The 24,258-nt window shown below is 41.7% G+C and overlaps 1 protein-coding gene across 1 annotated transcript in view; it reads left to right on the top strand.

The window, feature by feature from the left end:
- HMCN1 (hemicentin 1) overlaps positions 1–24,258 on the top strand; it is a 278,171-nt gene that overhangs the window by 154,948 nt on the left and 98,965 nt on the right. The window contains exons 39-46 of the mRNA XM_054980206.1: positions 4,084–4,235; positions 4,794–4,917; positions 9,131–9,306; positions 12,418–12,514; positions 13,384–13,506; positions 14,931–15,092; positions 17,095–17,376; positions 22,464–22,631. Of these exons, the coding sequence (XP_054836181.1) occupies positions 4,084–4,235; positions 4,794–4,917; positions 9,131–9,306; positions 12,418–12,514; positions 13,384–13,506; positions 14,931–15,092; positions 17,095–17,376; positions 22,464–22,631 (1,284 nt within the window). The remainder of the gene's footprint in view (positions 1–4,083; positions 4,236–4,793; positions 4,918–9,130; positions 9,307–12,417; positions 12,515–13,383; positions 13,507–14,930; positions 15,093–17,094; positions 17,377–22,463; positions 22,632–24,258) is intronic.

The raw sequence follows: 24,258 nt of genomic DNA on the forward strand, positions 1-24,258 counted from the left end.
CAATTGGTTTGGATACTAATCTAATTGTTCTTGCTCATCCATATAATTTTCCTGCCCTGTACCATGACATCAAATAGACCTATAGCCAGAAATTTTACAGTAGCTGTTCTTAGGGTACCCTGGGTGTGGGGAAATTGTAAGTCAACTTGAAACAGAAAAACCTAAGTAAATCTGATATTCTTGGCACAGTGGTTAAGTGATTCGGCTGCAAATGAGCACTCTACTGGTTTGAATCCCATGACTGCCATGAGCTCAGTAGGTGGCCTTGGGTAAGCCACTCCTCTCAGCCTCAGCTCCCCGGCTGTATTGTTGTAATACAGTTAATAACATTAACTTGTTCACTGCTCTGGGTGAGGCACTAATCTGTTTAGAAGAGTGGTATATAGGCGCAGTTGTTGTTGTTATTTAGTATAAATTGAACTGGTGCTCAATTGCGCATGAGGACCCTACCATCTATAGTGGGCCGGAACTGGTATTCCATTCACAACACAGGTATTAGCTAATGTAGATCAAGCTCTTTTTGCTCTTTACAAACATGGAGCTCTAAACTCACTAATGATAATAACAGTTTCAACCTGCTACATAGTCAGTAACCAAGAAGTTCACAAGTTGGATGAGTTATAATGATGTAGACTTGGAAATGTATCTTTTACAATTCATTCTTGAAAATAACATTTGGGAAAAATTCAGGTTAATCAAAAGGAAAGAGAGAGGATGGCAGGGTGAGAGAGGAACATAGTAATAGTATATTATCTGACTTCTGTTCAGTCTATTGTACTGAGGATCTTTAGCTTACATTTTGCTAGTGAATTCTTAATTTTTAAATGGTTAGCATTTGTTTATTGGTGTTGTGCTATGGGACCACACAGAATACAAAATATACTTCCCTTGTAAGATGTTGAAGGTCATACATAAATCTTTAAGCAGTATGGCATCAAATATATATGCCTTTCTTTCTTCCCTTTCTCTCACCTTATGATACACTGAATTCTAACCAAACAGCCACACTCCAGGGTAATGGACAGATCTCAATGTTTTCAGTTATTCAATATCATTTTAAAATTTATAACAGCATATCAATGTACTGGAGAATTTGGGGTTCATTTTTTGATATCCAGTTGGACGTTCTTTTTAGATAGGTATGTATTGTTACTGTGTGGTGAGGTAAAGGTACTCTGCATGCCCCTGCGAATACATTCTTCAGATTTTTGAAGTTCTGACATTTAAATTAGGGCTTATCCATGACTCAGAGTTATTAAGACTTATTTAAAAGTATTTATTTAAAATATTTATATCCCAGCTTACTTCCTTAAAGCAACTAAAACCACAACTTGTTGCTATGACACAAAAACATAAGAGCCCATTAATAAAAGTAATGCACACTTTTAAAAAAATACACAGATAAAACATGCACAGATCTCCTCCTCCCCCACCTGCATTATGCCCTCTTCAGTTATTAAGCTTTAAACCCAGGTGCTGGGGGAGCTGATGATATGGGCTTCACAATGGGGGGGGTGGGCTCACTGGCAGTGTAATGACATCACATCACAAGCAATGAGTAACGGAGTAGGAAGTCTCTCTGCAGCAGGAAATGAGGCAACCTGGGTTTGCAACTCAGGTTTGTAACCCCCACAGATGAGCATTTGAAGAAGTAACAGTGGTTGAATTGCTTCCAATAGTGCTGTAATAATTAGATTATAGATCCATATAAAATCTTTGCAAAATGTTTGCATAGTCATTTACAATATTGGCTGTACAATACTTGGAAAACTAATTACTGTTAAAATGAACATTACCATTGTTATACTTGGAGCAGGCCAGTATGTTTACTAGGTCTACCTGCCATTGTTTGTTAGAAACCATAGTTTCATTTCTTGGAAATCTGATTCTGGTAGGCTTGTGAATAAATGTTGTGATTGTGAGCCAACCCAAGATATTCTCTTAAGGTCATACATGAGTGTTTAGCAGCTTTGTAGAACTTCTCTACCCCCACAAAACTTCCAGCATTCCTGTAAATGTACAGCATTCCATTGCTGTAAATTAGTCTCTGAGCTACATTATATAATTAATAAGTTAATGCAGCCAGAGAGGATACACCTACTCCTTTTGACAACTTCATAATGACAATCTTAAACATTTATTCTCCAAACAACATGCTGAGTGAAGCATATCCTTCTTTGTTTGTCAGGCATAATACATTTTTTTTAAAAGATTCAGCTCTCTGGTTACACAAGCAAGTATGAAGAAGCAACAATAAAAATTAAAGATTTAAAATGTGACTAGGTTTTGATGCACATTTTAGTTTTATACGGCACTGATGTGTAGTTATATTTCATGCATCTCAAGTTTAAACATTAGCTCAACAGATTTCTGTCACTATTTGACTTGCCAAATATATTAAGTATCTGTTGTTCGAAGAGGAAAAAAACTCATATGCTAACCATAAGTAGTTTCAAAGTGAGGGGGGAACCTTTTTACAAAGGGGCACAACATTTTTCACCATTTTTATATTTTTTTTCCTTCTTTTTTTTGAATTTTTTTTTATTTTTTTGTTACTTACATTAACTAACAATACAAAGGGAAAGAAGGGGGGCAGGGGAAGGAAAGAAAAAAAAACAGCAACATATAACAACACTACACTACAAATAATGCTTTCCCTTCATACTGCCATTATTAAAAAATTAGAACTTTGTAAGATATTGATGGAGTGGTTGACCTTGCAAAATACAGATTACAATCCAAATTAAGTCTTCCTCCCCCCCCCTGGGCCTCGGACGCAGTTCTCTCTGAGCAGCTGCAACCGCAGTGCTCGTTCCCTCCCCCCCTTCAGACTTCAAATCCTTTTCTTCTTGCTTGGTGTCTTGCTGAAATTCTTGGTTTTGTCCTCAAAATCCCTTAGTTGATCTTCTGATGTTATCTTGTAAGCTTGATCTTTGTAACTAAACCAGATACCTTCCGGAAATAGCCATTTATACTTTATTCCACGTTCCCTCAGAAGAGCTGCAACCCTTTTATACTTAAATCTCCTTTTCCGAACTAGGAATGGAACGTCCTTCAGTATCTTAACCTTATTACCCAGAAAGTCCAGATCCGCATTGTATGAGTTATATAGGATAGTGTCTCGGATCCTCTTAGATGAAAAATCGATGATGATCTCGCGAGGCAGCTGACGCTTCGTTGCATATTTTGAAGAAGCCCGACGGACTTCCAAAATGGCGCTTTTTACCTCTTCTTTAGTTGCCCTCGCGGGTGTCGCCAATAATTCCGAGGCCAGATCCCTTAAATCCTCATTTTCCTCCTCTTTCACGTTCTGGAGGCGCAAAATTGTCTGTGTTCGTTCCACTTGTAGCCCGATCACCTGGTTCTCCACCAGCTTTAACTCTTTGTTCGTTGCCCTCACGAGTGATGCATTTTCCCGAGCAGACTTCTCTGCCCCCCCCCCGCTGCTTCCTTAATGGTTTTCACTTCGCTCTCAATTAAGCCCACCCTTTGATCTGTTTCATTCAGCTTGTCAACAAAGGGCTTTATGGCTTCGATAACCAACCTCTTCACCAAGTCCTCGAGCGACTCTCCTTTCCCCTGCAGGGCAGCCGAGATTGACTTGCCCAAAGCGGGACTCTGCTTTTTCGCCGCCATTTTAGAGGGGGGGACCGCCGACCGAGTTCTGAAACTCAGCGAGGGGGAAGAAACCCGAGCCTTCTTAGCTTCAGATCCCACCACTCCTTCGCGTGCGCTTGTAGTAACAGAAGGGATTCGCTTACTTACAGGCTTCCGCCTAGTTCTGCTCTTTGCCGTTTTCCATGGCCCGGCAGCACTCGAGCGCATGTCTGCCGGCCTCCATAGGAACAAACGGGCAATTTACCCCCTGCATCAATTTCAGGGGGCTCTTCCCGCCTCGTCCCGGACCCTGCCTCCCTCACTGGGAGTCCTGGGGGCTAATCTTCGCAGATCAGCCGCCCGGTCAGGCTGCTCGGGTGCTTCCTCCCGGACCTGCGGAGAGGAGCGTCCGAGATGGCCGAGAAAACGAAACCGAATTTTTTTTTCCTTCTGATGACTTTTTCTCTCACTTCTTCAACTTTTCAGTTCCACCTACCATTTCTGGCAACAATGAAATGGTGACTGTTGTGGTTAATAATCCAGTAAGATTGGAATGTGAAGCTCGTGGAATCCCTGTTCCCATTCTGACATGGTTGAAAGATGGTAGCCCCGTTTCCAGTGTTTCAAATGGACTCCAGGTACTTTGATGCGAAGGTCAATTTTTGCTTGTACTGCACTATTTAAACTAGTTTATCAAATGGAACCAATGCTGGGTTCTGTGGCAGACATGATACTTCATTGGGTCCCACAATGAAAGTGTCCTAGATAGCTTTTCTGTGAAAGCTGTTTTCTTACAGGAGTTTTTTTGCTATAGGACTGAATTCTGTGTATGCCCTATGCCTTCATTTGTTGCTCTAAAGTTATTGCTCCTCAAGAAGCCGCATTAAAGGCATGAAGCTGAGGAGCAAATGGGAATTTAATCCATGCTGCCGTTTTTGGGGGGTTAAGTCAAGATATGGCAGAGTTAACAGACTTGCCAGACATGGAGATGAGTTGTTTTGGGAAAGTTGTTGTCAAATTTTAGATTCATAAATGCTCACTAGTACTACAGTAAAAGTCATTTTTAACCAATAGGTTATTGTGTAGATAAAAGCATGAACTATGAGAAATTAGGTATTGTAGTTTCTTAGTATGTGATTATGCTTACCAATTATTTGATATTCTGTCACTTGTTAACAACTCTGTTTCTCTTTTAGATTCTCTCTGGAGGTCGCATCTTGGTGCTGACAAGTGCTCAGATCAGTGACACAGGAAGGTACACATGTGTTGCTGTAAATGCGGCAGGGGAGAAACAAAGGGATATCGATCTCAGAGTTCATGGTGAGGGTCCATTACAGCTTTCTAAATGTGAACAAGGAAAAATATATCCAACACTGGTGTTTGAATGGATCACAATAAAGAAGGATCTAGATAAAAAGCGTATCTACAAATATATACTAGTTTAATAATAATTTTCTGTCCTCAGGGAAACTTGGCAACTGTAGGTCTTTTAACAAAGAGTTATCAGTCCCTTCTCCAAACTACAATTCCCAGGATTATTTGGATGTATGTCATAACAGTGCATGTTATAGATATACTCTTACAGTGAAATTCTAAGCAGAGTTAGAATTTCTCTGTTAGTGTCTTTTCTCTGTGGGAACCAGGAAGTGAAAGTTAGAAGATGAAAACAATATAGTTAATTCCTGGATGCTTGCAATTCTGACTGCATAGAGCAAAGTTGTAAAGAGACTGTGCCGGTTTCAAAGTCAACTTGACTTCCAGAATTGTTACTCCTAAATCCAATACCAGAGTGGGCAAAATATATATATATATATGTGTGTGTATATGTGTGTGTGTATATGTGTGTGTGTGTATACACACACACACACACACACACACACACACACACACACACACACACACACATATATACACACACACTAGGGCAGGCCTTTTAAGCATAAGGCCCAGGGGCCTTATAAAGTCATAGAGTCTCCCACTGTGGACTATGGAACTCCTACCACGCTCCGCACAGTACTGAAACATATTCAGGGTACTGTGTGTCTGTCTTAGGTAAAATGATCATATGCCTGTGTTGACATTTGGCTTTTTGAAGCATAAAAAAAACCCACTGAAAGGCAAATATGTATATATTCACATCTTTTATTATTATTTTTTCTTTTTTCAGAACAAAGAGGGGTACAGAAAAAAGAAGAGGGGATAATAGGGTCAAAGGAACAATAAGATTTTGCACTACAAGAGTTGTTATAATAAAATACAGAGTATACAAAACGTATCTTAATCAGAGTTTATCAATATTACATCTCCTATTCCAACTCCTGTGTATCTTCACAAACTAAATACGATCTTTTTCCTACATAGTATTCAATTTTAGATCAACTAAAGGTCAAAACAGGCGGTCTCCATCTACAATTCTTACTGCTATATCTTAATATGGTCTACTGCTTCTATACAGATCATTTCTATTTAACTTAACTATTATGCCAAAGTTTCCATATCGTCATGCATTCTATCTCATCACTAATATTTAACCATTCTCATCTTATCAGATCCTAACCTTATGTTCAATCTATTACAATATATCAGTATACCATCTTATTCAGGTTTCTAAAACGAAGACATCTTATGCATTTTATTCTTTGTAAGTAAAATAATTGCCCCATTTCTCTTCAAATTTTCTCATTGGTCTTCTGTTTAAATAGCTTGTTAGTTTTGCCATCGCTGCGTATTCTGCCATCTTATCTCTCCAGATTTCCCTAGTTGGGCATTTTTCTTCCTTCCATCTGGTTCCAAATACCACCCTTGCTGCCGTCAATAAATATCTAAATAGTTAGTGTAATTTTTTGTCTGCATTTTCTGGTAGTATTCCCAACCGCATAGTTTGTGGATTCATGGCGAAATCAATTTTTTTTAAAATTCACATCTTTTTTATTGTCATATCCAGGGTATATGTTTTAGAGTATGTGGCTTGTCAGGCCTGTGAGAATTTTTTTTTCTAATTTTTATATTTATATTGTTTAATTGAAGTAGAATTGATGGTTTGGTACTACACTGAACTAGAATTGACATTGTCAGTGAAAAGAAATTATGGGCGTAGCTCTTGAAAATTTGCTGGGGTGTTGGACTTGAGTTTGACAGCCTTGTGGTATGGAGTAATGTTTCAACATCTCATCTGTTTCCTCTTACCTACACAATAAACCAACATAAGATGTCCCTAAGCTGTGTCATATGGGTATGCAGACATTTCATGTACTTTAACTAGTGAACACAGAAAAGACATTTAAAGATTACATCACAATGTGATCTCCTCTTGGCATCTTGGCAACTGCCATAGTTGGTGAGTAACTTCTAAGCTGGCCTTTAGTTACAATAAACTGCAGCATTTAGAACTAAGCAAACATTTATATGCTTGGTGAGACAGAATTAGTAAGTAAAACGTATTAATTAATAAGACACCTCTCCCCAAATAACATACACTTTAGTTGAGACCATTCAGACTTTATGAATATACATAAAAATATAATGTGTGAGCATGAGAAGTGCATGTTTGCAACCATGTCTTTAGTCAGAAAGTCAGGATTGACTGCAGCCCCCTGCCAAATATATTCTTGCAAATCTGGTTATCAATCTGGATTTGTTTCCCAAAAAGGTCTTCTTTTCATTCTAATGGACATAAGCTTAACTTCTGATTTTGAAACTTTAGTTTTCTTTGCATACAGTTCAACTCATTTGACAGAGAGGAAAAGCTATTTGAGGTAAACTATTTGCCAATAAATCACCTTTTAGCAGTGCTGGACTCAAATGTTCCATTCCGTTCCACAACAGACATCAAGAATCCTGGCCTTTGAAAAATCTAACAAAGGGAGTAAGATAAACACGGACATTTCTAACAGTTAATGTTTCTTATCCGCAGAAACCAGACTTTCCCCTAAATTATTTCCAAGCTATGCAATCAGCTGCCCTGCTTACTGCTTCCTGTGCTAAGAAAAGCAAGGCGATGTTAATGGCTTTTTGAAGAATAGCTTTGTTGATACAATCCATGCTGTAAAATGGTTCTGTTTTAACGTTCTGTTTTCCAATTAACAGCATTTATATCTGAGATATGCTACATACAGTGGACAGAGATTGGCCTCATGGTCTCATTTCTATCTTCTCTGTTTTGTTTAACCCTGCTGCATTGTTCACAGTTAAAGGTGTACGCAGCTTTAAAAAAAAATTAAACCTGATATTCCACGATAGTGTTCTTTATGCTGAGAAATCACTGGATACTGTGACAAGGGAAACTTAAGTGCTGAAGAAACTGTTTTGGAAGTAGAACTTTGGACTAAATGATAGTTTGCTGTAGATACCAAAGAAGGTCCCGAAGCCTGTAATGAAACCTGCTTCATGTGTTACTTGGGTGGTGTGAGAACATCCTTTGTGTGTCTGGATCTCATATCATTCTGGAAGCATAGGTATACTGCCTTATAAAAAAAAACAAAAATAAAGACTGAACAATGGTGTGTCAAAGGCCTACAAAATTGTGCAAGGTGCGGAGAAAGCGTTTCGAAAGAAATGTTTCTCCTTTTCCCCTAGAATCCACGGACACCTTACAAAACTGGTTGGCAATAGATACAATACAGACAGTAGGAAGCTGTTCTGGAGTTCCTGAATTGTAATCACAGAGATGTGGCAGCCACTGGCTTAGATGGATTTTAAAAGTGGGTTTAAAAGGAGGGAACATATTTATGGAGGATAAGTCTGTCACTGGCAGACATGATCTTTGAATGAGACTTCTGGGTTCAGACTTAGATTATCAGATGCTGGGAAGTAGTCAGTAGCTGAGTGATGTTGCCTACTTGTGGGCTTTCTGGTTGGCTTGTGGACATCAGGCTGCCCATTGTTGGAAATGGGATGCTGGTTTAGTTGGGCCACTTGTCTAGTACAGCATAGCTGCTCATATGTTCTTGAAAACAGAGACCAATTATACTGGAAGACTAAGAGGCAGTAAGTGACACAAAGGTGGCTTTAAGATAAAAACCAGTGCAGCCCAAGGTTGAAATCTCAGTTCATCAATGAATATGCTAGGACATCCTTAACTAGGTTGTTATACATCAACTCCCCATTGGTGAACTGAAACCAAACCCACCTCATTGGGTTAAATGCAGGAATGAGATACCAACATCAAAGGGATACTTCCTGTTGTTTGGCTTGTGTCTGTTGTGCTGACCTGCCAACATGGGCCACACCTGGCATTAAAAGATGATACTCACTTGTGACATACCCTAAGTCTACAAACACTTAGCTACCAAATCTAATGGATACTGTCAATATGTTCAGATAATCAGATCTTTGAACAAAGATTGTTACAGGTGACAAGAGAGTGGATTAACATCTGCCAGTGGAGGGGAGGCAGATAAAATGAGTTTATATGGCTCTTTCCTACTTTTTGATTCTGTGATAGCTCATTCTTCTATTACCAGCACCAAGCAGAGTCTGACTTTGTTACAATTAAGCAAGATGGAATTACATTTTATAACATTTGTTTCTTTAGTTCCACCAAACATTATGGGAGATGAACAGAATGTCTCCATGCTCGTGGGAGAAGTGATAGAACTCCATTGCCAGAGCAGCTCCATTCCACCACCTACACTGAACTGGCTGAAGGATGGCCGGCCCTTGTTGAAGAAGCCAGGTCTCAGCATCACTGCAGGTGGAAGTGTATTAAAGGTAAATTAAAAACATCTGCATTTCCTCATGATCAACTGCATGTTGGTCAGAAGTTCAGTACTACTATTCACCACAAATACCTTTGTTTATGCTGTGTCTAGTATCTCTAGAACACCTTATTTGAATTTTCCCATGAATATTCTGCTTGCTCAGGTTTCCTACAGTGAAATCGGTAGACTGGAGGAAATCTGCCTAGATTGCCCTGTGGCCCTTGGGCATCTTTTCACATTATGGAGTATGCGAGGTTGGATACCAGGTCCTCACCACCCCTGTCCTGTGCAACAGTTAGACATGAGTTGTAGGTTCTTCTCAGTTCCCATGTGCCAGATGCCTGATTTAGATGTTGACTCTGGTGCATGCAAAGAAGGGTCTTCAGTCTTCCCCCTGTATGAGTGTACAAGTGGATTTCCCCAGTGGTCCAAATACTGCCCACCCCCAAGACTGTAGTGGAAGGGAAGGCTGAAGCCTCTTTTCTGTACACACCAGAGCTGTGATCTGAATCAAGCGTCATGTGTTTGGGAGTTGAGGCGAACCCACAACTCACTTCTGACTGTTATATGTGACACAGAATGGGGACCCTTGACTCAAAAGGTGATTCATATCAGTTACCTCTTGTGAACAGAGTCAAGATTCTGATTCATAGCAGAGGCTTGGATTCCGTGGTTCAGGTCTGCTAGTGATGGCAGTTTCCTCCAGTGCAAGGAGAGTTCCTGCCATATGTGGAAGACTCCTTGCAGTGGAGGAAAGTGCCACCACTGGTGGAATGGATCCATGAGATCCAGTTCTCAGTTTCTTTGGTTTTATTTTAGGTAACATGCCTGCCTGTTTGCCTGAAGAGGACAGGAAATCTCCCACTCTCTTGGTTTTCTGCAAAGCATGCAGAACTGAATTATTCAGGAGGGCTTTTTTATTCAGGCAATAGGACTGTGCTGTAAGGAAATGGTTCCGAGAAATGCTTTAGTAAAGGAATAGGGACTGTAGACTATAAAACTGAGTACTGTCTGTTGATGTAGGTATGCTCCTACATGATGGTTTCTGTGTCATTTAATGTGTTACATAAAATTCCTTAGGTTTTGTTTCAGCAGTGTTTCAGCCCTATATTCAAATTTTATGCTTCTCTTTCAAATTTCTGCAGTGCATTACCTGGTTATTGTTTACAGAATGTCCCAGTTGTTGAACTTACTGTCTTACACTGTGTAATCCACCTTGAGTCTCAGTAAGAAAGGCAAACTATAAATAACATAAACAAACACTGAAAAGCAAGGGACTTCTGTTTAGCTGCTGAGCCATGAACAGCCCTTGGTATTGTATTAAGGGACTGCTGAGACTTCCCAGTAAGGATGTGCGCTTCAGGTTTCTTTAACCCGAAGCAAACACAGATCAACCCTGATTCGGGTTGATCTGTGCTTCCCGAATCGGCCCCGGCAGTGTTGGGGCCGATTCAGGAAACCGGAAGCAGAGCAACCCGAAGTGATTTGGGTTGCTTCGGGTTGCTCTGTGAAGCATTTTTCCCTTGCTGTGGCAAGGGGGGAAAGTCTTCAAAGAGCTCTTCCATTTCTCTTCCCTCCCCTGTCATCAGGAGAGGGAGAGGGGGACATCAGGGAAGGGAGTGTGATTGGCTGAGACAAAGAGCCAATCGCTGCTATTAATGCTTTTTCCAGAAATCCAAAAATTCCCGCCCCCCAAAATTGAGGGTGGTGGTGATTCTCTGGTGTGATGTTATATTTTGTTTCAAGGTGGGATTGTATGTTGTGATTTGAATGTGCTATTAATACTGCTCCCAGAAATCCAAAAACTGAAATCCACCCCCCAATGGTATGTATGTTTGATTCTCTGGTGTGATGTTATATTTTGTTTGAAGGTGGAATAACTTCACCTCTCTGGGGTGTTTTGAGGGAGGCTGATCATCAGTTCACTTCTAGTTGCTCACTCGCTTCATACGGCTTTGTGAATTTTTAATCAAATTTTTCTTATTGTGATTCTCGGGAGTGAAGTTAGTCCTCATAGGAAATAATGCGGCTGTGGGGACCTTCTTTAGGGGGCCATAAATGGCCCCCTGAAGCCCAATCTCCTTGATGCTTGGGTAGCTGTGGGAGGAGGGCTGGAAGAGTGTCCCCTGCAAGTTTGGTGAATTTTGCTTGCAAAATGCCACCCCCAGCCTCCTAGAAGAGCCCATTAGTTTTCAACAAATTGTTCAGTTTGATTTGGGTAGAATTCAATGTTGGATGACTCTCTGGAGTGAAGTTGATCACTCAGTTTTGGCTGTATTGAAGGAGGCCGATCATCAGTTTACTTCTAGTTGCTCACTCACTTGCTTCATATGGCTTTGTGCATTTTTAATCAATTTTTTCTTATTGTGATTCTCTGGAGTGAAGATAGTCCTCATAGGGAATAATGCAGCTGGGGGACCTTCTTTGAGGGGGGCATAATATGGCCCCCCAAAGTCCAATCTCCCTGAAACTTGGGTGGTCATGGGAAGAGTGTTGGGAGAGGGTCCCCTGCTGGTTTGGTGCATTTTGCTTGCAAAATGCCACCCCCAGCCTCCTGGGAACCTTCCCCCTGATTTTTCCCATAGAAAACAATGGAGATAGGCGGCGGCTGGGGGAACCTCCTTTGGGGGTGCATAACATGGCCCCCAAAGTCCAAGCTTCCTGAAACTTGGATGGCTGTGAGAGGAGGGTTGGTAGAGGGTCCCCTGCAAATTTGGTGTTATTAGGGAAGAAAATGACCCCCCCCAGGCCCCCGAATAGCCAGGAGCAGTGTTTCCCATTGGAAACAATGGTCGAATCTTCCCTAATAAACTCAAATTGGCTTAAAAAACCAAACCCGAAGTAGCTTGCTGCTTCGGGTTTCGGGTTTATTCGAATTTTTTTCCTGCTCTGGGTAAACCAGAAGCAGGAAACCCGAATCTTTTGGGGTTGCACACCCCTACTTCTCAGTAACTCTCCAGGTCAAAAGGCAATGCTTTTCAAGAAGTCTCTATACTCAGTGGTTGGATCTTCATTGTCTTTGCAGATGACTGAAGCTGCAGGTATGTACTTGGGAATCAGATATGCTTATACCATTATGCATATGTAAATTATTGTTGGTTTTCTCTTTTTTAATTGCTAGATTGAAGGAGCACAAGTCCAAGACACAGGACGCTACACTTGTGAAGCCACAAATGTGGCTGGGAAAACTGAAAAGAACTACAATGTCAACATATGGGGTAACTTTTGTAGGCTATGCTATTGTTCCCATAAAGTAGTGCTCTTCAGCCCATAAGTTGTGGATCTCAGGTGGCTCAGTCCCCTACCTGCTGGCTCACAAGCCTCCTCCATTATTTCCTGCTAGTGTGCATGAACAGAGAGGAAAGGAACTATCCTCTTTAGAAGCATCAGTACAGCAAGGCAAGTTCACTCAGCCATGGAGATTATGCCTCCATAGTTCTGCCCTCTAGCTTGTTTCTTTCTACCTTACACCTTCTAGTGCTCAGCTTGTGTTTCCTGTCCCTGTCCGTGGGATGACTTTTGAGAAATATAGTCTCTGTTTGCATTCTGGGGCTGGGAGCAGTTCTGGACAGCCTTTTGTGTTGCAGATCCAAGCTGTGCATCTGATTTCTCTTCCAAGTATCAGTGTATTCCCCAGAGCTATATCCAGTTCCAGGAGCTGGCAACATTCAGCAGTCTGAATTAAATCCTGTGCTCTTTGGAAACTGTAACAAGCTTACCGATTTAACCCAGTATCACCATTCCCACCCCAAGTTTAAAGTTGGTGTAACACAGTATAAAGCCTTGCTCCTGCCAGCACTGAATTTTATGTATCTGTTTTGTGTTTAAAACACCAAGGAAGTCAAAGAGGGCCAGATGGACATTTGTTTTCCTACCTGATTTTGCAAGGTTATAACATTTTGAAAACCAAGACACTCATTTGTGTGTTACGTGCTACTTTTAATTTGCAAAAATATTACTTGAATTGAAAAGCCATCTGCAAATTTGCTTATATTTTCTTCTTTTGATTATTTGTGGCCTAGTGTAAATCTATTTTATTTTGCTACTTTTGTTCCTTTCCTCCCCTCCCCCCATTTTCCTTTTCTAGTGCCACCAAGTATTTACAGTTCAGATATACTCACTCAGCTAAGTGTAATTGAAGGAAACCTCATCAGTATGATTTGTGAGTCCAGTGGAATTCCACCACCAGCACTCAGCTGGAGAAAGAATGGTAAGCAGAAGTCTTTTGTTAGAACATCAACAGGAGCTTACTGTTGCTTTCTTATTGGCTTCCCCACTTACGTGTTTAGGAACTGACTTATCTCACTGTTTAGCAAACACCCCCTTCTCCAAAATTCCTGCATAGTCTCTTAAATAAGAACATGGTATGTTTAGGGTCTTGCTAGCAGAGACAATGAGAAGACCATAGGTTACATCCCCAGGACCTGTTCTGCTAGTGGAAGCTCTTTCTTCCAGTTGAAGGAGCCTTCCCTAACACACAAAGCACAGAATCATGTAAAAAAGTTAAGAGCAGAGCCCTTATTTGGATGGAGGCCACAGCATGGAGGACTTTCTTTGTTTATGTATCTCTTGAAATAGTTTTACCTCCACTTTTCTCTGAGAATTCCACGTGGCTTACACACAAGAAACCAAAAACAACATCTTATTCAACAATGACAAAATTCTAAGCAGAGGCAGTTATTCACAATCCTCTCCACCTTCTGCCAAACCACCACCACCACCACCACCACCACCACCACCACCACCACCACCACCATTCATTAGCCTTCTAAGAGTGTCCTTCTGTGTCCTATAAAAAAGCCAGTGATGATGCCCTCTGTACCTCTACAGATAGGCCTTGCCCAAGTATTGGACCTTATTCTGAAAATTCTGTTGCCCAAGACGACATAGATTGCACCAGCCTGGAGAAGAAACCAAAGGAAGGCAGAGGGAGATTTATGTGGTGACAGGAATCACCTCTTTTAAAGATGTAAACATATACATCAGCCCCAGTCTATAAAATGGCTGGCTGGGAAAGGCAGTAGAGAAATTCAGAAAAGGGGCAGGAGGATGTAAATTACTGCATTCTCTCCTAAAGATATAAACATATAATATAAATAGTTCACCAGCTCTGAAGCAACAAAACTAGATGAAATTATGACGTAAAAGTCTTCTTAGACTCAAATGTTCAAACATGCATGCACTATAGGCCTAACTAGACAAGACACTTGGAGATCTGAGGTTTTCTCAGTTTTTTTAAAAAAAGGCAAATAGTAGCTGCAGGAAGTCCCAGGATCATAGCTCAAGGGGAGAGGGATAGCACTTTTATTCTGCATAGTCAGCCATTCAATATAATGGTTATGTTTTGGTTGAAAACAATAACACGTTGTCGTCTTCTAAGAGTCTTCATTCTGCATGCATGATTCCTGAGCACAAGGGCAGCTTGAGTGGAAGCTAAGTTTTCATCATAATAATCTTCGAAGACCACAATTAAATTGACAAGAATATCATGATTTAAGCTGAACTTCTATAGTCTACAGGAGAGTCAGTGTCCATTTATGCTGCAACACAAGGACCATTTTTATGAATCCTGAAGGGCTTGTAATAATTTATCTCTGTTATTTATTCTTAATAGAAGGAATGTATCTCTTGTAGGTTCTCCAGTGTTGATTGACCCTACAGGAAGAATCAGGGTGTTATCTGGAGGTAGGCAGCTGCAAATTTCAATTGCTGAAAAGTCAGATGCAGCCTCCTATGTCTGTATTGCTTCAAACACAGCTGGAGCAGCAAAGAAGGAATATAATTTGCAAGTATATGGTAAGTCACTGTGTAAAATTGCTTCTACAGTTTATTGGTTTGGAAACAACTACATTACCAAGAGTAAAACAGTGGCTGCTTCCGCATGGGGATGTGAAAATGCGCTTCACTACAGCAGCAGCAAAAACCAGCGTTGCAGCAGAGGAGAATGGCATTGTTATTGGCTTGGGTCTACGTTAGAGTTGCCAGTCCCCTGCTCCACTACCCTCCACTACCACCTTGCTCCCACTTACCTGGCCACCAGGGGCGGGGAACGCACCTCCTGAGGTGTGCTCCTGGAGTGCACAGGGGGCTCCCACATGCCAGAGTGGTCCAATTCAACCCCAAATCAGACTGAATTGGGCTGGATTCAGGCTGAGTCAGGCTGCTGTGGAGCGCAGAAGCACTTCCGTATGCCATGGCAGCTTGATTCGGGCCCAAATTGAGCTGAATCAGGGCCGAATCAGGCCTCTGCAAAGCGCAGCAGCACTTCTGTGTGTTGCAGTGGACCAATTCAGGCCGAATCGAATCCGATTTGGCCTCTTCCAGAGTGCAGGAGCACTCCCAGGGTGACACAATGACATCAGTTCCTGCCTCCAATGATGTCATCATGTAGGCTGGAAGCATGTGCACATGCACACGTGCAAAGTGCGCACATAACAAGAGAGCAACTCAGGTAGTTGCCAGGTCTCTAGCCTCCTGCTGGAAGGGTGATGGGGTCTGGCATCCCTAGCCTATGTAGTGAGGCCTAGTGGCTCCAGGGAAGCTTGTACTAGAGTGACTACAGGGGCTACATTTCCCAGGTCCCCTTTGGACTCTGTGATTGGTTAACAGGGGATTTGGAGGGGAAAATTGCACCAATAGAGATGGTGCCTGAGAAGAAGGGATAAAAGGCCTCCCTACAGTGGGAGGATGTTCACACCTAGGGAGCAGAGCTGAGGAGGGGCTGCTGCAGACTGAGGGATTCCTCGTCCAAAAAGGGTGAGTCAGCTTGAAGCCAGTCACCAGGAGATAGCTAGGAATAGTTAGATTCATTAGGGTGTTTTGTTTTGTTTGTTCATCAACCTGTACTGTTCTCTTTATTCCAGTTTTGAAAACCAGTTGTTATCAAACCTCTTAAATAAAGTTGTTTATTATTCTGCCTGGGTCCTCACACCTCATTTGGTCCCATAAAGTAAAACCTACTGGGAAAGAGTAAACAAAAAGGGTCAGTTGGGTGCTCTGGGCCCTTCTGAGGAAACCTGTACCAGTATAGGGGCAGCCTACAGAGCGCTTCCCCTGCCTGCTGTGACAGGCATCCCCACACTCTGTCTTTTGTATTGTTCACTGCTGGCCCCTACTACTTGATCCATTCTCCTTTTTCTTACCTTGTGTCTATGCAAAAGTACAGAGGCAGTGGAGATTTGAAGATTGCACTGGGCCCCACCTTTGGTCTGGCAACCTCCCTCCCTCTTTCCCAACAGAGCTGAGCTGTTAAGGTACAGCAAAGCAAAACTGGGAGGGGGGACTTTAAAGGGCCAAAAAGGGGGAGGACATGCAGGGTCTAGATTCACCACTTTGAAGGTATTCCTAATAGCTCAGACTGCCCTCCTGTATTTGCTGCAGGTTCAGCGTACACCTGGATGCTCCACCTGCAGCCACCTCACAGTCCCTCATTTGAACTGAATCAAAGGAGGTTTTCCTTGGATCCAGTTCTAAGGAGAAAGCCCTGGAAGACCAACAAGTTGTGCTCAAAATAAGCAACACATCATGTGGCTGTTCTGTTCCCATTTAAATTGGGGGCTTTCTGTGTTTCATGTAGAGAAAAATCCTCATATGGAAGCAGGCAGTGTTTATAATCAGTGGACTGGAATAGACCAAAGGTGATCAGGTTCAGTCCTTTGTCCTGAACTAAGACCAACTAATTGTCTCTTGCCAATTTAGCTTATCTATAGGTATAAGAGAAACTGATGATGTTTCACTAGAGTTTGGAAACAGAACCCTAATGTGAAAACTTGGAATCTTGTTTTGTTTCTCTTAATAGTTCGTCCAACTATTCTGGATAGTGAGAGCCAACAATCAGATGTAACTGTGACCCACGGGAAAGATATTTCGTTAGAATGCAAGACAGATGGTACTCCGAGGCCAGCTGTCACCTGGATGAAAGATGGACGCCCATTAGTTAGTGGGAGGGAAATTGAGATACTGGATGAAGGACGACGTCTTCGAATTAAAAATGCTCAGGTGTCGGACACTGGCCGCTATGTGTGCATTGCCGTGAATGTGGCAGGACTAACCGACAGGAAATTTGACTTAAGTGTTCATGGTGAGCAAGGGAAATAACCACTATGGAAGAAATGTATAAAGTTGCCATTGGGGGGCAAAATGAACCATTCTGTTAACTGTGCCAGACTACTGGATCCGTGATAAGCTTCAGTTATCTGGGAGTTTCCCAGTCTGAAAAAAATTCCCAAACTACTCTTCATGCTGGTTTCCTTTCAAACAACCAACAGGAAAGAATATGTCTCTTCTTTAGCCATAAGTGTGTAGATATTGGAGTATTCCTAAGTGCTGCTACAAATATATCAGAAAAGTGGCAAGAGATGAGATGTGAATAATTTGTACTTCCTTTCCCTGTGTTTCTGGGTCTCATTCAAACAGAAATGTGTGCTTTATCAACTTGGAGAGATGCACATTTAGTTTCCACATGAGATGAACACACATCTCTCTCCATTTGGACAAATTTTGATAGTGTAGGAAAGGAAAATGACACCAATCATAGCTCCTTTTTTGTCACTTCTTTGGCGCATCCCGAATATAAACACATGAAACTGCCTTCCACTGAATCTCACCCTTCCTCTGTCAGAGTTAGTAATGTGTACACTGGCAAAGGCTCTTCAGCATCTCATGCAGAGGTCTTTCATTTCACCTAATGCCTGATTGTTTTAACCGGAGATGCCAGGGATTGAACCTGGAACCTTCTACATGCAAAGCAGAAGCTCTACAAGTGAGCCACACGCCCTCCAATATGGCAGCTGAGTAGCCTGAAGGGTAAAGATAGGAATAGTTGCATTGTTTCTGAAGCTATACCTGTGAGGCACTAATGTTTATTGCACTAAACATGTAAAATGTGAAAGGCAGGTATGTATTCCTCAATATTTCAATATTATGGGGATGGGGGTGGGGAAACTAGTTAGGGTTCCTCCTCCATAAAATGTGAATGAAGACTGAATGGGAATCAGGCAGTTTGCTTTGTATGTGTGTGTGCGTGCATGCAGTGGTGAAGCCTTGGTTATTATAGGAGAGGAATGTATTGTTAAAGAACAATACAAAAATTTATCATGAAGTCCTTATTAATGTCTTCCACAAGAAGAGCTTACTGTCCTATTTGGCTGTTAAACTGACACATGTCAACATGAAAAAGAAAATCTCTTCAGTGACTCAATGGCTCTAACCTGGCCCCAAGCTTCCTTTTCAAATGTGTGAAGTGCAAATTTGTTCCTAAAATGGAATGGTTACTATTCTTAGTCAAGAAGGTATATCATTAACTGTTAGAGCTTTATGGTGGCTGATTCAGTTCTTGAGAAAGGAAATTGGATCATTATTGCCTTTACAAAAAAAGCAGCAATCCCAAAAGTAATTCAACAACATTGGGAACAGCTTAGAGTAACTTTTTAAACTAGCTATGGTAGTCATTCAAATTACTAAATAGCAAATGAAACAAGCAAGTGCCTTTTAAAAATGTCCTCCCTACTCCAAATAAGTGGGCTATGGGTACCTGTGCATTTTTGCTGGTGAGGCAAATAACAGCGTGTGTGTGTGTGAGAGAGAGAGAGAGAGAGCAATTTGCACTGCTCCAGTGGAAGAGCAGGGAATTTTTAACTTTAACAAAAAAAACCTGTAGGAAGATCCAAGGAAAGATCTCTCAGCATCTTGTTTGGCTTGGACCTAATAGCTGTTAGAATCAACTCCAAAAGAGATCTTAGGGAAAATGGCTTTCACACCCACACATGAAGCTGCCTTACTGAATCAGACCTGTGGTCCATCAAAGTCTGTATTGTCTACTTAGACTGAGATTTTTCACATTACCTACAGGCTGGTGCTGGGGATTGAACTTGGGACCTTCTACATGCCAAGCAGACGCTGTGCCACTGAACCACAGTCCCTAATCTTTCACACAGGTTGTTTAAATTCCTTTGGAGTCAATTGAAGTTTAGTAATGGGTGGATCCAAATAGTTTTTCCACGGAATGTCCCCCAACTCCCTTACTATAGCCTGTTTCACATAGCCTTTGTCCCATGATCCCCAGCATAACCTTTTTGAGTGTTCAGAGGGAATTCTTCCTCCTTTTTTCATCAATGGAAAAGCTGGTTGGACTTACCCCACAGAATGTAGGATTTCAGCCATGATTTTAGTTAAATAACTCCAGAAATATGGAAAATGCTGATTAAATGCTGCCTAGTACATTAGCAGAAACTGAAATGTCAGTTGCTTGACATCTTGCCAGGTGACAAAATTGCACAGGCTTAGTGCTTAAATTGAGTAGTGCAAGCAGAAATTCTATTAGTAATGCAAAGTCTCTCCCTATGCAATGCTGAAGGGAGGGGCTAACCTTAAGACAAATTCATAACTTATACATCAAAGGCACATTAATGGGCAGTGGGTGATTTCTTGAGTTGGTGGTGCATCAGTTTTCTGCTCGATTGCAGCTCAACAAGAAGATGAGACGTTGTTCCCAGAAGGTGCCAGCGTCAATGTTTGCCATTAGATGGCTTTGAGGTACATAGTAAGAGTTTGGATGCAGAGTGTCAGGATGAGCATATTAGACTCATGTGTGACTCTTGATTTTCTCTTTGACTGGGGTGATCCATTCATCTCTGATATGCTTGCTAGTCAAAACCAGCCCTGCTTCCAGCAGCGCGTGTACACACACACACAGAGTTGCACAATGTGGTGGGTACAGCTGGGCAGGACAGGATGAATAAAGTTGGTAGCGCAAGGTTGCATATACCAAGTTTGTAGCACTAAACAGTATGAAGTCTAAAGGAAAGATGCACATTTCCCAACACTTAAGGATGTTCAGTAAGCATGAATAACTCATTGTTTATAGATAGAATCAAGAGATAGCCTGTTTGCAGGTTGTGATTTTGTTCTTAAACATCTTAAGATAACATGACTGACTTCAAAGAATTTTGTAAGTGAAGTGGTAGGAAGAAGGGAGGGAGAGGGTGTGTGTGTGCGTGTGCTTGTGCGTGCTTGCTTAAGAACAAGACAAAATGCCCACACAGCACCCTTTCCGTAGCTGATTTACTAATATTTGCTTGTGTAGACTGGCTTCTATAATTGAAAACAGAGAATCTACAGAGTTTTTAAACATTTTTAAAAGGTCATTTGATTGGAGGAGTAAGCCTGTGGGCGTGCTTGGCTACGTGGCCATCAGCATAACAGCAGTCGCTTTTGTGATGTAATGAGCTTGCTGGAGGGGACCAATATTGCATTTTCCCAGCAGTTCAAACTGATTTTTTTTTTAAATTTGGGGTAAATGTTGTTTTCTGGATGCAACACTACTAACAGATTCATGTCAGCTGGATTACTCCTGTATTACCAACAATTGCTGTATTTGGTTATCTGTCTTTATAATAGCTACTAGTGCAAACCATGGGAGTTCTCCCATTGTTTCATCTCCTTTATTCCCCCCCCCCCATAATGTTCTTGAGTTAATGAGTATTTGTGTCCTAACCATTCCTTTCAAGAGGTAACGGGTGGTCTCACAGTTCCCTGTTTCTCCTTGTGAAGGTGAGGGAACTGATGTGGGCTTGTCTAAATTCACAGTTAAGGACATAAAGAGCCCTGCTAGATCAGACCACTGATCTAGTTCATCATCCTGTTTCACACAGTTGCCAACCAGTTACTCTGGAGAGGTAATAGCAGGGCATAGAGGTCAAGGCCACCCCCTGATGTTGCTCCTAGAACTGCTATTCAGAAGTTTACTGCCTCTGAATGTGGAGGTTTCTTTTAGTCACCATGGCTAGTAGCCACTAATAGACATACCATCCATGAATCTGTCTAATCCCCTTTTAAAACTAGTTCCAAGCAGGTAGCTGTGTTGGTCTGCAGTAGAACAGCAGGATGTGAGCCCTGTAGTATTTTAGATACCGCAAGATTTTCAGGGTAATAAGCTAAAGGAGGGAGCTTTGACTCTAAAACTTATGCACTGAAAACATTGGTCTCTGGTCTATTACTGGGTTCAAAGCCTGCCCCTTTAAAACTGTCTATGCCCTTTTAAAGCTGTGACCATCACTGCATCTGCCCTTTTAAAGCTGTGGCCATCACTGCATCTTCCGGCAGGGAATTCCACACACTGTAGCACGCTGGATTGACACTTTCATTGAGCTATCCACTATGATTCCAAGGCCTCTTTCCCTCTTGGCCTCAGAAAAGTTCAGACCCTATTAGCATAGAACTGAAGTTGGGATTTTTTGTTCCATAGTGCATCTCATTACCTATGCTGAACTTTATTTGCTGCATTGTTGGCCACTCATCCAATTTGTGGAGATCCTTCTGGAGCTCTTCCCACTTGGCTTTGGTTTTCACCATCTTGAATATATCTTGTGTCATCTTGCAAACTTGGCCACTATGCTGCTCACCCCCAGTTCCAGATTATTTATGAACAATTGAATATTACCACTTCCAATTTCAATTTTTGTGGGACTCCACTTCTTATTTCCCGCCATTGAGAAAACTCTTTGTTTCCTGTCATTTAACCAATTTTTAATCACTAAGAGAAGCTATCCTCTTATTCCATGGCCACTAAGCTTACTCAGGAGTCTTTGGTAAGGCACCTTGTCAAAAGCCTTTTGAAAATCCAAGTATATAATGTCTATTGGATCACAGTTATCTACGTGTTTATTTGCTTTTTCAAACAACTCCATAAGGTTGATAAGGTAGGACTTTCCTTTGTGGAAGCCATCCTGATTTTCCCTCAGGAGACATTTCTCTATGTATCTAATAACTGTATCTTTGATTATGATTTCTACTAATTTGCCTGGGATTGATGTTAGGCTTACTGGCCTGTAATTTTCTGGTTCCCTTCTAGACTCCTTTTTTAAAAATTAATGTAAAAATTCTGGAATATTCATGTACTTCCTGTGTTCCTGTCTTAGTGGAATTGAGAACAGGAGATGTACACAAGAAAATCTCCAAATTTTGGAGTTGAGAAATTATTGTCTCACCTTTAATGTTTCTAAGAACTAGTTACCTCTGGCCTGAGGTATTTTGACTGAAGCAAAGAATAATCCACTTTGTTTTTTATTGCTTTGTGAATTTCTTTATTCAGTTCAGGGTTTCAGTTCATATCTAATAATGATTTCTTTGTGTGTGCGGCTTGCTTTCATTTGCGTGGATTTTCTATAGTCCCTCCAAATATTGTGGGTGACCTGACTGTGCCTGAAAATGTCAGCATAGTAGAGAAAAATCCCATCACCTTGATTTGTGAAACTTCAGGAATTCCCCATCCATCAATCACCTGGCTCAAGTATGGGCAGCCTGTCTCTTTGAGTTCTTCTGTGAGGATTCTATCAGGTAAGGGGGAACAAGGAAGTGGAAGAAGTTACGTGACAAACCTATTTTGCAGTAGACTCAGAATATAATTAAGTACAAGAATGTGGAACGGTTCCCATAAAACTTGACAGATGGTCAGAAAACACTGTGCAGCACCCAGAGGAAATGATCCAAAAAGAAGAGGGCCTTAAAATGCACAGGAGCTTGCAAAGAAGTCATTGTCTATTTAGGCCTGATTAAATGTGGGGCAGTTTACACAACTGGCAGAATAATAATCGGGATAATTATGAAATAGCATAAAGTGCTAGTTACCTGTAAAGCCTTTCATGATTTAAGGTCATGCTACCTGAAGGACTGTCAGTAGCAGAGGGAATCCTGGTTGGGTTACTCGTCCTACTTGCTGATGCAGGCAGGATTATGTTTTATTACCCGAGCCAACTGATATGCTGGTTCCTGTCCGGTCTTTCTCCAGCTAGGTTGCTTGATTTTCTTTCCAGTGCACTACAAACTTCTGTTTACCTTAATCTTTGCTTCCTTTCCTCTGGAACTCTGCTTTAGTTTTCTTATTTTTTATTTATATCCCTGTTTCTGCCCCTGGCGGGGGGGGGGAACCAAGACAGCTTATCACATCATTCTTCCATCCTCCACCTTGTTCTCATAACAACCTTTTGAAGTAGGTTAGGCTGAGAAATTGTGATGGCCCCAAGGCTACCTGGCAAACTTCCCTGGCAGAGTTGGGATTTAAACTTGGTTGTTCCAGGTTCTAGGTCAGCACTCTAACCACTACCCCACACCATTTCCTATTTTGATTCTTTCAGCGCCGTGGCCACCTGTGGGAGAAAAAGGAGATTAATAAAAGAGAGACACTGGGTCTAATTGCGCAAAACACTAAATGTGAGGTGGGTTGAGGGAAACCCTAACCCAGATCATGTGTGACCGTACTCACCTTCGAAATGGTGTGTGTGAGGGGGTTGTCGGCTCCTGAGTGTGCGCAAGTAGTACATGAGGCTTCTTCAGTTCCTGCTTTCCAGTCAGTGCACTTTTGCATATACAAAAGGGCTATGGGGAGGGGGGGCTGTTTCTCTTATTACCTTTTCTATTTGTCCGCTGAGGAGAAACAGCTTGCCCACCCACAGCCCTTTTTTATCTGCAAAAGCATCTTGGTGGAAAGCAGTTACTGACGAAGCCTCTCCTGCTTTGCAGGTACCTTCGGGAGCCATCCCTCCCCCACCATTCTGAAGGTGAGGGTGGTCACATGTTAAACACAAGTTGGGTTGACGTTTCCTCCAACCTACCTTGGATTTAGAATTTTGTGTGATCAGATCCGCAGAAGGAAGTGTGAGTGGTTTAGCCAAGTCCTCCAAATCCTTTCTTTTCATATAAACACTTTGACCTTGTGGTAGCTGCTTCAGAAGCACTGGCTGGCAAAACTGTCCAGACACTGCCTGGACACAGCAACCAGCACCCATGGCCTTACTTGTGGGAGGATACAAACAAGCCTAAGATTTCTGAACAGAAGCTTCTTGCCATCCGACAAAGGCCAGTTTGTTAGAGACAGCCCCGGCATGAGGGGTCTACTCTCAATGCCACCACAGTGATGCTTTCACTGCAGCAAAGGAGATCTCTCTTTAGAAGCAAATACACTTCC

This window comes from Eublepharis macularius, chromosome 5 (assembly GCF_028583425.1).
Source record: "Eublepharis macularius isolate TG4126 chromosome 5, MPM_Emac_v1.0, whole genome shotgun sequence".
NCBI lineage: Eukaryota > Metazoa > Chordata > Lepidosauria > Squamata > Eublepharidae > Eublepharis > Eublepharis macularius.